Here is a 13,077-nt window from a genome sequence, read left to right as displayed (position 1 = left end):
GTTATACTTACACGGTTCGAGCCGAATAATTATCTAAGCTCTCGACATCTCGTGCAATCATTGTCCGCACTCGCAGCGTATCTCGAATCGTAGCTATCCAAGCTCTATCTTATAACCGCGCATTCGCGAACCGAATACAATCGCGAATCCTGTATCAAGTGTACTCATTGACATTAGAGTGAATAAACATTTATCGTTCAAGAAATCTGAGAAATCTGAGTCGAAAGAGAACACAGCTAAGTGTCCCTTACCCTTTAGGGAGAAGAAAATCCCACGCACCTAACCCCAACCCGAATACTAGCCTCACAGCCTCACGACTAGTTGTTCATTCCGAATTAACTAGCTCGATGATGGCCCAGCAACCGCGACCAGGCTCTCCGGAGCAGACTCGCAGCTACCCCGTTCTACCCCCCCCCCCCCCCCCGTGGCAGAAGTGTAGCAGAACTCTCCGCACTAACGACGCTAACACTACAAAGAAAAGGAAAATAGAAACAGCAACGCAAATAAACACACACAACAGGTTCGCCGTATTGGAATCCTCAAACGACGCCATGGAAATCGTAGAACCGCCACCAAACCAACACTCACAGAGAATCCCCCCTCCCCCACCAATATTTGTGGACGACGTCATTGACATACAGACAATGATCAAGTCCCTAGAGAGAGATATCAGCAAGGAGGAATATAACCTTAAGATAAGCAACAACAAAGTAAAAATACTACCGACGAACCCAGAAGCTTACAGAAAACTCACCAAGACACTCAGGACCCTGAACGCCAACTTCCACACCTACCAGCTCAAACAGGAAAGGCCTTTCCGGGTGGTCCTACGAAACATACACCACTCAGCAGACATAGACGAACTAAAATACGAACTCTCAAAACTCGGCCACGAAGTCATCAACGTAAGTAATATAAGGCATAGAGTCTCGAAAGACCCGTTATCCTTATTCTTCCTAGACATTAAACAAAAGCCGAACAATAAGGAAATCTACAACATCAGTCGCCTAATGAACGCGATAGTAAAGATCGAACCACCGCTCGTGAAAAAAGAAATAGTGCAGTGCAAAAGGTGCCAAAGGTACGGTCATACGCAGAAATACTGCAACCATACTTTCCGCTGCGTTAAATGCGCAGGCACTCACTCCACTGACCAGTGCGCCAAATCACCGGAAACCCCAGCGAAATGCATCCACTGCCAAGGGGACCACCCTGCCAACTACAAAGGCTGCCCAGCATATAAAACACTATACACGAACAGGTACCCTAAGCTCAGAGCAAAAGAGGTATCCAACCAAACACCCAGCCCGCCGAAATTCACGACTACCCCAACCCCCTCAACCAACCAAACACCCAGTCCTACCATCTCCAAATTCATCTCCACCTCAACCTCCTATGCCCAAGCAGTACAAGGCATCCAAAATAACCCGAACAGCCAAAGGAACCTTCCCCAAAACAGTGTCCCCAACCCACCTAACACAGACAACTCCTCAAGGCTTGAAAAGCTAATAGAGAAACAATCGGAGCAAATAAATCACTTGCTATCGCTACTAACACTCATCGTGGAAAAATTAGCACGCCCCGACTCAAAATAAAACCAAGGCGCATAGCACTCTGGAACGCCAACGGTCTAGCGCAACACAAACTTGAACTAGAACTCTTCTTAAAACACCAGCAAATCGACGTAATGCTCGTATCGGAAACCCACTTCACCGACAAGAGCTACCTGAAAATAAATGGTTACAAATTCTACCATACCCAACACCCCAGCGGAAAGGCCCACGGTGGCACCGGAATAATAATCAAAGCAAGTATTAAGCACTACGAACTTCCATCATTCCAGAAAGACTACCTCCAAGCAACAAACGTAGCAATAGAAGACTGTCATGGCTCAATCACCACCTCAGCAGTATACTGCCCTCCCAGACACTCCATCGCCAAAGAAGACTTTGATAACTTCCTGGACACCCTGGGCAATAGATTCATAGTTGGAGGAGACTATAACGCCAAGCACATCCAATGGGGCAGCAGACTGGTTACAGCAAGAGGCAAAAACCTCTTAAACAGCATAATAAACAACAACCTCAACTACCTCACCACATACGAACCCACATACTGGCCCACTGACACCAACAAAATACCCGACCTTCTCGACTTCTTCATAACTAAAAATATCCCATCAAGACACGTCCAGATCAACTCCTCGGCTGATCTCTCCTCTGATCATTCTCCCGTGATAGCAACAGTCAGTTCAACAATCATCGAGAATACACCTAATGGCTCCATTCACAACCAACACACCAACTGGCAGCTCTTCAGAGAAGTCTTTACACACTCGACCTCAGAGCCTTCACCCCACTAAAAACAAAGGAAGATATCGAAGCAGCCACGGAATACTTAAACACGAGCATAATAAACGCAATCCGCCTCTCCACACCGACAAAGCCATCTAACAGCAAACAAGAATATCCCCAATACATACTAAAAAAAAAATAGCAGAAAAACGTAGACTAAGAAGAGTATGGCAGACCCATAGAACACCGGAGGACAAACGCAAACTTAACAACGCAACTAGAAAGCTATCCAGAACCTTAAGAAACTATAAAAACGACTGTTTCCATAAATACCTCGCCAGCTTATCCCCCACAGCCGACGCCAACTACTCACTATGGAAGGCCTCCAGGAAACTCACACGCCCCCCACAAATAATCCCACCTATCCGCCGTCCGCAAGGTGGATGGGCGCGAAGCCCTATAGAAAAAGCCGACCTGTTTGCAAAACACTTGTCAAAAGTATTCAAACCCCATTCCCCCAAAGCCGCCGCGGACGTTACTGAATACCTGCACACCCCCTTCCAAATGTCCCCTCCTATCGAACCCTTCTCCTCTGCAGAGACTATAGAAACAATCAGTCGCCTAAACCCCAAGAAAGCAGCAGGACACGACCTAATAGGCAATAGAGCAATCAAGGAACTTCCCACAAAAGGGATAGCACTCATCACATCGATTTTTAATGCTATCCTTCGCCTGGAACACTATCCTAAGGCTTGGAAAATCTCATTGATTACCCTCATCCCTAAACCCGGTAAACCGATATACGAAACCTGCTCCTATCGCCCAATCAGTCTTTTACCTACCCTGTCCAAACTATTCGAGAAGATGCTCACGAACCGACTCCTTCCAATCCTAGAGAACTTGAAAACACTCCCAGATCACCAATTCGGCTTCCGAAAACATCATTCTACAGTAGAGCAAATCCACCGCTTAACTCATACGATCAGCCAAACACTCGAAAAGAAAAAATATTGCTCAGCGGTTTTCCCAGACATCCAACAGGCATTCGATAAAGTATGGCATGAAGGGCTACTATACAAACTTAAAAAGATCCTACCCCACCCCTACTACTCCATCCTAAAATCTTACCTAACCAATAGACAATTCATGGTTAAATGCCTAGACGCCACTTCCGCAACATTCCCAATAGAAGCCGGCATACCCCAAGGTAGTGTCCTCGGACCCCTACTGTACTCCATCTACACTGCCGACCTACCTATATCAAACGATATAACAATAGCGACATTTGCAGACGACACAGCGCTATTGGCTACCCACGCAGACCCGGTAATAGCCTCATCCACTCTCCAGCGAAGTCTCGACTCCATGGAAAAGTGGTTTCACAAATGGGGCTTCAAAGTCAACGAAAAGAAATCCTCACATGTAACCTTCACGCTCCGAAAACAAACCTGCCCCCAGGTCACCATCAACAATGCAACAGTTCCTAGCAGGGACACAGTCCGATACCTGGGCATGGACAGGAGACTAACGTGGAAGACACACATCTCAGATAAAAGGAAGCAACTAAAGGACAAACTAAAAAAACTCTATTGGCTCACGGGCCGACGCTCCAAACTAAATATACAGAATAAAATTACCCTCTACAAGACCGTAATAAAACCTGTCTGGACCTACGGAATCCAACTATGGGGAACAGCAAGTAACTCCAACATTGAAATACTCCAACGCTTTCAATCGAAAACGCTAAGATCCCTAATTGACGCACCTTGGTATGTAACCAATGAAACAATACACCGCGACCTCAAGATACCCACCGTCAAAGAGGAAATAGCAAAATATAGCGACAGATATAGCAAAAGAATCAACAAACACCGAAACCCCCTAATCACTGGACTACTCGATACGACGGACCAGATTCGCAGGCTGAAGAGGCACTACCCGCTAGACCTAAACGTTAGATTCATTTAATTATCCAAATTAAGCATATGCACTTACTTATATTACTTATAAATTATACCTATCTATAATAAGTATTAACTTATTGTAAATAAACAGCCATGTCACTGCGCCACGCCAGAAAAATTACTGAAAATTCTCAACGCGAGAATTGATTGTAATCTCAACAAATAAATAAAAAAAAAAAAATACAATAACACATTTCATTTTAAATTAAAACGAGAATAAATACTATTGTGTATAAATTTAATAGAACGACACACGTGATTTGTAGTCAACACTGTGACAGTTTGTGCAATTACCTTTTAATCGAGTGGAAACGAGAGCATTTTCAAATTTCTATTAACCAACGGTATTATCAATCAATTTTAACAATGATTGAAGGTTGCAAAATTAAATATAAAATGATTTATTAATAGCATACGTAGTGTTAAATTTGCAAACAAGCAGCGTATCTTTTAAGAATAATAAAGACACCAGAAAATAAAGATAATATTCTAATTACATTGCAAATTAATGAATAATTTAAGAAATGTATTTTTGTTATATTAATGTATCACAGATTCTAGGTAAAGTATTAATTTAATTTACTTATTATTTAGGAGATTGTATTTGAAATATAATTACAATTTGTAAGGTGTAATCAGCACACCTTTAAGCTAGTAGATATTTGGTAGCAGTTCTCAAGTCTTTGTGCAATATAGCACAATTGAGTTTAACCGAGTTTAATCCCTTTGACCAGCCAGCTTCCAATTTCATTTATGGCATAATCTCCTGACAATTTCATGCCCTTCAGAAGAAACACAATGTCCTATTATCGTTTTGTGATCGTTGAATATGATCCGTTTTCTGTTGTTTTTAGATTCAAGTGACGAAAACTTATGAAATGATATTTTAAGTTTAAACTGATCAATTAATTTAATTAATTGATTTATTGTAGCAACAATGGTAAATTGTTTAAATAGAGAAAGAAATTTACAACGAAAAATGTATGAATGTAATATTTGAAATCTAAAATGATAAATTATTGTGCGAAAATAATAAAACTCGCAATGTCAGCACATGGTCTCATTAGAACGTGTTTAACGAGCGTAGCGTAAGCGTGAAAATGAAAACGTTGAGGCTCTCGTGGTGTAAAAAGGCTAAATTCCTCATAAAAATACAAGAAATGAGAGGGAACGTTCGCCCTTGAACACATAAAACCAAAAAAAAAAAAAATAGAAAAGGAAAAAAACCACAAATTTTAGTGAAGCTATTTTACTGAAACTTATATCATTTTAACAGCTATATATAAAACGTTGAATTATTTCCTTTCGCGCAGAGCAATTTTACTTCAAATTTCTAGCTTCAGAATGATAATTACGTATTTGTAATTATCAACAAGCTTTAAAAATATGGAATATTCAGCCAGATGAAATATAGGTAAAGTATTTAGAAGAAAAAAGATTGAAATGTTTTATGTAAAACGATTAAATTAAGTGGTTGAGTTTGAAAATTTGACTCGGTTTAATAATTCAATGGAAAAAATATTCGCCCTATGAAAAAAAATTCATGTTCCTGTCGATATATCGGCGAGGTGCTCCTCTACTTTCGACTGCTCTGCAATTCAAATGCAATACTCGAATATACATGGCGAAAGAAATGGAAATTGAGGAATTTAAGGGAACCAATTACTCTCGCGTCGACGTAACTTCAAAATGTTTCACGTGTCGGTGTTTGCGAAATGAAGTTCGTCGTTATCCGATTAACACGCTTGCAGATGCGTTCTTTTTGTTGCAAAGTAAATGGACAAATTGTGAACAAATAATGTTTACAATTACATCAAAATTAATGTCCTAAACTTTACCAAGAATTATTAAAAATCCCTGCGTATTGCTTACGTAATGTTGATATTGAGTAGTACCATACATAACCTCAACATTATGATACTTACAAACATCGCTAAACAAGTAGTGCGAACGATGTCGAGTAAGTATTCACTATGTAAAAAGTATTTATAGATAAAAAGTATGGGAAATATATAACCGAATGTATTTAACTTTTCCAACATTTTAGCATTTCGCTTGGCGTTGGTACAACTTGAAGTAAATGAAGTAAAACGCAAAAATGTAGAGCGGGCAGTTTCCTACATTTCTAGCGCAAAAGAGCGCAATGCTGATATTATAGCTCTTCCTGAATGCTTTAATTCACCATATGGAATACGTAATAATTTGTTTTTTTTTTCAATAATTTACCATGTGTGTAACAACTATATAGAAAAAAGTAAAAGTAGACAAATTACCTTACCGTTTATACTTCCATAAAGATTGTGAATTGAGTCGAGAATATAGGATTTCCCCATTTTCATGATTATCGTGATTTTTGTATAAATATATTTTTTAAGATACTAATAATTAGGTACTTATAAATTGGTATTATCAATTACTTTGCATTTATAATTCCGCCTCTAGTATAAGTGTTAATTGAAAACTAACTTTATGTTTCAAAAAGTACTAGCAAAGTCGTAGAGTAACAAGCCACTGATGCTAACACAAATAGCATTGTCGTAATTAAATATTTCTAAATATTCATTTTTCATTTTGAACCTGTAGAAACAATTTATTATATATACTGTTAGCTAAGTAATTGCATATTTAATTAAGTCGAGATATAAAACTTAGTTATTTTAATAATTTAAAAAATAAAAAACTGACAAAAATTTCAATTTAATTTATGGTTGGAACAAAAGACAGTTATTTTTCATTAATTGAAATATTGCAATGCAGAGTACTTTCGAAAATACGCCGAGAGTATTCCTGATGGTGAAACGAGCGTTGCTTTATCGAATGCAGCTAAAGAAAACAACATCTATGTAGTTGGTGGTACGATGCCTGAAATAGAGGGCGATAAATTGTACAATACCTGTACTATTTGGGGTCCCGATGGAACTTTGATAGCAAAACACCGAAAGGTAAGTAATATATTCCTTTATGGCTTTGAATTTGAAAATATTGGGGTGAAGAAAGTGACTCTATCTAGGAATAATTTAGGAATATACATATGTACATACGTATACTATAACCAATTCTATAATTTACGGTTTATAAAATACGTTATGATACGGAAAACGCCCATTTTTGTTGTAATGTGTAATATAAATTTTTCACATACGAAAATACTTATTTTTTCTCCTTTTTAAACATTATTAAATGATAAGATTTTTTAATAAAAGAAAGTGATAAAAACGCTGTCAGTTATTAAATAAAAAATAATTAAAGTTTAGGAGTTGGTAACTTTGATATTAAATTACAAAAGTTGCAGCAATAGAATTAGCGACTACATTTTTATGTTATTAGGTACATCTATTCGACATCGACATTCCTAATAAGATTACTTTTCGAGAGAGTGATTCACTCAGTCCTGGTAACTCCCTAACGACGTTCGATGTGAAGGGCTGCAAAATAGGTATTGGCATATGCTATGATATTAGATTCGAGGAAATGGCACGCATTTATCGGAACAAAGGTACAGTAACTTAATCGATCAATACTTAACTAGCAAAAAATTAAATATCTGTATAAAAAGAAGCTTAATTTAAAAAACCAGTATATTTGCTGAAAATGAAACAAATAAAAGAATTAAAAGCACAATAAGAGGACTGTCCTCGCATATTCAGAAATGATGGAATGTGAACCGTGCAACTACGAAGTTAATTGGTATTCGGTGGCTTCATATTTCCTGCTTCTCTGGGTTAGGTTGCCAAATGCTGATATATCCAGCGGCATTCAATATGACCACTGGACCACTGCACTGGTCATTACTTCAGCGTTCCAGAGCGAATGATAATCAATTATACGTTGCTTGCATATCACCGGCTCGTGTTCCTTCAGCAAGTTACGTCGCATGGGGGCATACACAGTTGACCAATCCCTGGGGAGAGATTCTTTACGATTTGGAAACTCAAGAGAATATGGCAGTCACCGATATCGGTAATTTACAGCTTAAAATTAAAAGCGAGAGATCCATGATGTAATTAATTTTTAGTCTCGTTAATTTATCGATTTAGCCATCTTCCTCTGTATTTGTTGAATTTATTAGTAAGCATTACTTATTACTTCGTATGTTTCTTTTTTCTAACAGATCTAAAAGTTGTTGAGGAAGTAAGGGCTCAGATACCTACATTTTCTCAGAGACGTACAGATTTGTACGACACTGTCTGTAAGAAGGAGTAACTCTACACTAAAACAGAAAATGTTTTTTTATAATATTTCTACTACAATATCCTTTTTTTGCGAATTATTACTAATTTCTTATCATTTGTACTAAATGAATGACTCAATTAAGAAAACCAAAACGTTATAAATAATAATCTGTATATCTTGTGTATCAACATGTAATTGGATATTATAATAATATAGGAATGCTATAATAATATAGGATAATAATATAGGAGAATAGTAATATAGAAAAAAACTACATGCTTTTAAACACCTTTAATATCGATCACATAAATTGTTATAATTCACAATGATTACGCATACATAAAAGACCCCTTGATAGTAAAATTTACGATCAAAAGGCAATTACGTATCGTTTAACAACATTTAATTTATAACACCTTTTAAACATTTAGACAGATTAACACATAACACTTCTTATATAGAAACATCAATTCGAAGTTATCAGCTTGGAGAAATTGGTCGATTAATACCTGTAGATTGTCTGTCTCGATGAAAGACTTAAAGAGAGCAAAAACATGATAATGCCGCTAATATAATATTCCTTCTTTCTTGTATCTGTCTGCCTCTCAGGTCGATTTACTAATTACAATAAGTAATTTCGCCTTCTTTGCGCTCTCTTTTAACGCATTCGAGACCGAAAGAAATTCATATCAGTCAGTAGGCAAGGGTATAATATACATATTTTATATATAACTTACGATGTAATGTATATATCATGTTAATTTCATATTTTTTTCAATATAGAATTATTATATATATATATATATATATATATAATAATATAATATATATATGTAATAAATAATATAATATATATATATATATATATATATATTATATATATAACTGTACATAATACATTATAGAATAACATAGTATATAATTTTATATTTTAAAAATATGAGGCATACTATTTAAGATTGTCATCGATTTAAAATCAAAGTATGAAAAGGATACCCTGGAGAGAGTAAAACACAGAATCATTCTAACTAAACATTCAGATCGTACCGACACCTAGGTATCGTTTTACAATTAAATCTCGGTCTCGAATGGATTAAAATGAAATACATACTTGCAGCTTCAACATCTTCAATATCGAGGAGATTCAAACTTTACAAATAAAAGCGGCCTGTTCCCCTTTCCACGACAGACTCTCATACCATATCCGCTCTTATCCAGGCTTTTACTTGAAACCAGCAATGCGTTCATTTACAATTTAAATTTACCCGGACCATCCACTGAATCGTCAGCCCTTTATAAATATATAATGAACCCAGAACATGTGCCTGTGCCCCTGGTATCGATGTTCGGCTTGTGATGTTCGTACCGGAACCTTCGCACAATTTCAATTTGTCACGCGTGAACATCGATTCTTCCAAGGGTCACAGCTTTATGCGGCTAAATCCTTTAGAACGATTAAAATGATACTAATGATATGGTATTTTTTACAAAGATTTAACATATCCATAAAATAGGAAGTTTCGTGCTCTCCTATTTTATATTAATTATAAATTAATAAGTTTTATATGTGTTATTTATAGATCTAATAAATTTTGTATTGGTTTACAGCAGGTGCTCCGGGTATAAACAGACGACAAACGAACAAATAGAAATTCAAACTATTGTCGTTGTTTAACTCGCATGGGACTATAAGCTCGAATTGGACTTAAACGTTACGATCGTCGAGAATAATTACTATATGTACCCTGTACGACGGGCAGAGAATCTTAAGTTATTAACGGCAATTCCTTTGTGCATAATTCAGGTTTATTAACAACCTGTAATGGATAATCATCGATGAACTCTTTTTGAATAAAGTTCACATTTATAAAGCAAACACTATAAAATACGACAGGACAATTGTAATCGATAAATAACATTTTATTAGGATATTATAAGAAGCTAAGATATCGAGGTACATTAAAATTGAGTCCGCTGCAACCCTCATGACATTTAAAATGCTACGCGTATATTGAGTAAAGTTGTTATATTAAATATAATCATATTAAATACAAGCTCGTCCGCTGGATTCCCAAATTATTTGGTTAAATACTTTGAATACGAGAATACCGAGTGTTAACAGTAGTAAATCCTCTATATGGTATGTTTACTTTGCTATCTTGAATAGGTAAATAACATTTCACTTTAACGCATTTAACCAATATTAACATTTAACATTTAACATTTAACCAATATTATACGCATATGCACATAATGTTACTGTTACATATAATGATATATACGTAGATATACACGTTAATTAAATCCTCTATATGGTATTTTTATATCAGTATCGTAAACATTGTAAACCGGAAATCTTTTATTACACACGTACATATACAGTCAATATTATTGTTACATATAGTGATACATACGTTGATCCACACATTAATTAAATCCTCTATATAGTATTTTTACTTTGCTATCTTGAATAGATAAATAATCTCGAATATAGACATACAGGTACACTTACGTTGATATACACCTTTGTACAAGGTGTCAAAAAATTTTTTATCACAGCGTTTTTTTAAGACGATTTTATAGCTTCGAAATTGATCTTGACACGATTTTCAATGTCAAATTATTTTTCTATTGCATCATGTGATACTCATTAGGAGGAACGAAACTTCTGTTTTCTTAGAAAAAATGTTTGAAATTTCATTAATTCCTAGATTGATTTTATTTATACTTTAAGGTCAGATATGACATCAAATAATGTCAATACTAATATCTAGTTATTTGTCAATTTACAGCATCTGAAAAACAAGACATCTTCGAGACAGCGTGGGTTTTCTTTCCAACTTTCTTAACTTTCAACAATAAAATTTTCGTCAAACGATACAATCTATCCAACAAAGTTCTTGTAGACAGCCAATCTCGTAAGAACATAGATCTTCTTCAAGTATTATTCTTCACAATGCTTCGTGTGGAATTTCTACTTGACGAGTTATTATTAAACGATTAAAAGCTTATTATTATACGATAATGTAATATCGTAGAATAGCTTTGATTGGAGATCGGCTGAAATTAGAAAACACCGTGTACGCCGTCTTTTTGTGGTTTGTTTACATCCAAGAGCGCCTAGTAACAGTGACGCGAGAAAAGATAAGCAGCGTCAAAACAGAAGTACGGTTTCATATTTCAAGGAGTGGCAATCGAGAGGCCAGAGTATGTGAGCCGAAAAGTGTGTGTGTGTGTGTGTGTGTGTGTGTGTGTGTGTGTGTGTGTGTGTGTGTGTGTGTGTGTGTGTGTGTGTGTGTGTGTGTGTGTGTGCGTGCGCGTGCGTGTGTGTGCGTGCAGGACCGAGCAGGAATGCATTGGCGAGGTTCAGAGTTGATCGAGACGTCGAAGCATAGAGTCGTTAGAATTGAGTTGCGAGTGTTGTCGAGTGTTAGAGTTGCTAGTGAGAGAGAGAGAGAGAGAGAGAGAGAGAGTTACCAAATAGTTGTCAAGTTATTTGATGTAAATACGAGCGTTGCATTTAGTTTTCCTGTTAATCAAACATCGTTTCTCTGTCTGTATTTTCTGTCTGTAATATCTGTATTTTCAATCCATTATTAATAAATTATAATTAATCGGACAAAATTACACCTTTAATATATTCCGATATTACAATAACTTACTTTTTTCTACGTCAATGGACACGAAAGACGTTGAGTGAGGAATTAGAACAAGTGTGGATCGTTGGAAACCACTATGCTGCGGTCTACCATTCGTTTTACCCTATATATACCACGGAACAAAGGATAATTTTCACCGGCTTGGCTATGGCTACTGGTGTGGATCCAAGTATTCGGGCCATACTAGACGCTATGCAGAAGCAGAACGAAATCAAGTTAAGAAAACTGTTAAAGGAGACTATTAAAGCAGCGACTAGTCGGAGTTATCAGGGTAGTTTAGTTTCTAATAATTTGAACAAAAGCTTGGAGAAAACAGACGTTACTGTAGGAAATGAAGAAATGGTTTTGAAAGAATTTTCAAAAGAATTGCAGTCTAATGTAGAAAATTCTTATGAAAAGAAAGTATCAATTGACACCGCTTCACAGGATTATATTTTCATTAAAACAGACTTAATGTTTGATGTCAATAGCTCAACAGAATACCAGAAAGAGTCTGTGAAACGAAGGAAAGAAGATATTGCAGTATTGTATAATGATTTGTCACCATCTTCATCACAAGATACTCAAAATTTACAAGAACGGTTCGACAAAAAAAGTAAAAGTTTAGGAGAAGCAGAAAAAGATCATAACAAGAAGGATAATATTTCAATGAGAAATATTTTGGACGGCGATACAAATAAAGAAAACCAAATTGAAACGAAGGAATTAGAAGCAGTTAGTAAATCAACTGCTGAAAATGATACAAAATCAATAGACAACGTTGAACAAAATATATCATTAGAATCCATACAAAAAGCAAGAGATAATGCTTACAATAATGAACATTTGCTTATAGAAGAAGACCAAATGATGACAGCGAAAAATGCGTGTGACACTACAGAATAAAAAACTTCAGCAGATCTTATGTCGAGAAATTTAGATGCTAATACACAAGAGAAGTCTTTAGAGAATAAAGATGACAAGAATCCATCTCCATCTATGTTAGAT

At 36.1% G+C, this 13,077-nt stretch overlaps 1 protein-coding gene across 2 annotated transcripts; it reads left to right on the top strand.

Annotated features, from left to right (window-relative positions):
* The first annotated feature begins 5,536 nt into the window (after positions 1–5,536).
* Positions 5,537–11,747, top strand: LOC126865474 (omega-amidase NIT2-like). Of its 2 annotated transcripts, none has more exons than XM_050618018.1 (6): positions 5,537–6,218; positions 6,306–6,452; positions 7,016–7,200; positions 7,586–7,754; positions 7,985–8,218; positions 11,224–11,747. In XM_050618018.1, the coding sequence occupies exons 1-6, from the start codon at positions 6,134–6,136 to the stop codon at positions 11,433–11,435; spliced, it is 1,032 nt and encodes a 343-aa protein (XP_050473975.1). In that variant the 5' UTR covers positions 5,537–6,133; the 3' UTR covers positions 11,436–11,747. The 2 variants fall into 2 exon arrangements, with proteins under 2 accessions (XP_050473975.1, XP_050473981.1); XM_050618024.1 differs by lacking the exon at positions 11,224–11,747 and adding an exon at positions 8,370–8,649 and having other exon boundaries at positions 5,541–6,218.
* The last annotated feature ends 1,330 nt before the right edge of the window (positions 11,748–13,077 follow it).

Source organism: Bombus huntii, chromosome 1 (assembly GCF_024542735.1).
Source record: "Bombus huntii isolate Logan2020A chromosome 1, iyBomHunt1.1, whole genome shotgun sequence".
Classification (NCBI taxonomy): domain Eukaryota; kingdom Metazoa; phylum Arthropoda; class Insecta; order Hymenoptera; family Apidae; genus Bombus; species Bombus huntii.
Note: the sequence above shows the minus strand (reverse complement) of the source record. Positions and strands in the feature narration are given on the sequence as shown.

Bases quoted from the DNA above. Each gene is read 5' to 3' on its own strand.
- LOC126865474 (XM_050618018.1), top strand. From the start codon at position 6,134: ATGTTGATATTGAGTAGTACCATACATAACCTCAACATTATGATACTT. The intron at 6,453-7,015 runs GTAATAATTTGT...ATTGCAATGCAG, and splicing joins TAATTCACCATATGGAATAC to AGTACTTTCGAAAATACGCC. The intron at 8,219-11,223 runs GTAATTTACAGC...GTCAATTTACAG, and splicing joins TATGGCAGTCACCGATATCG to CATCTGAAAAACAAGACATC.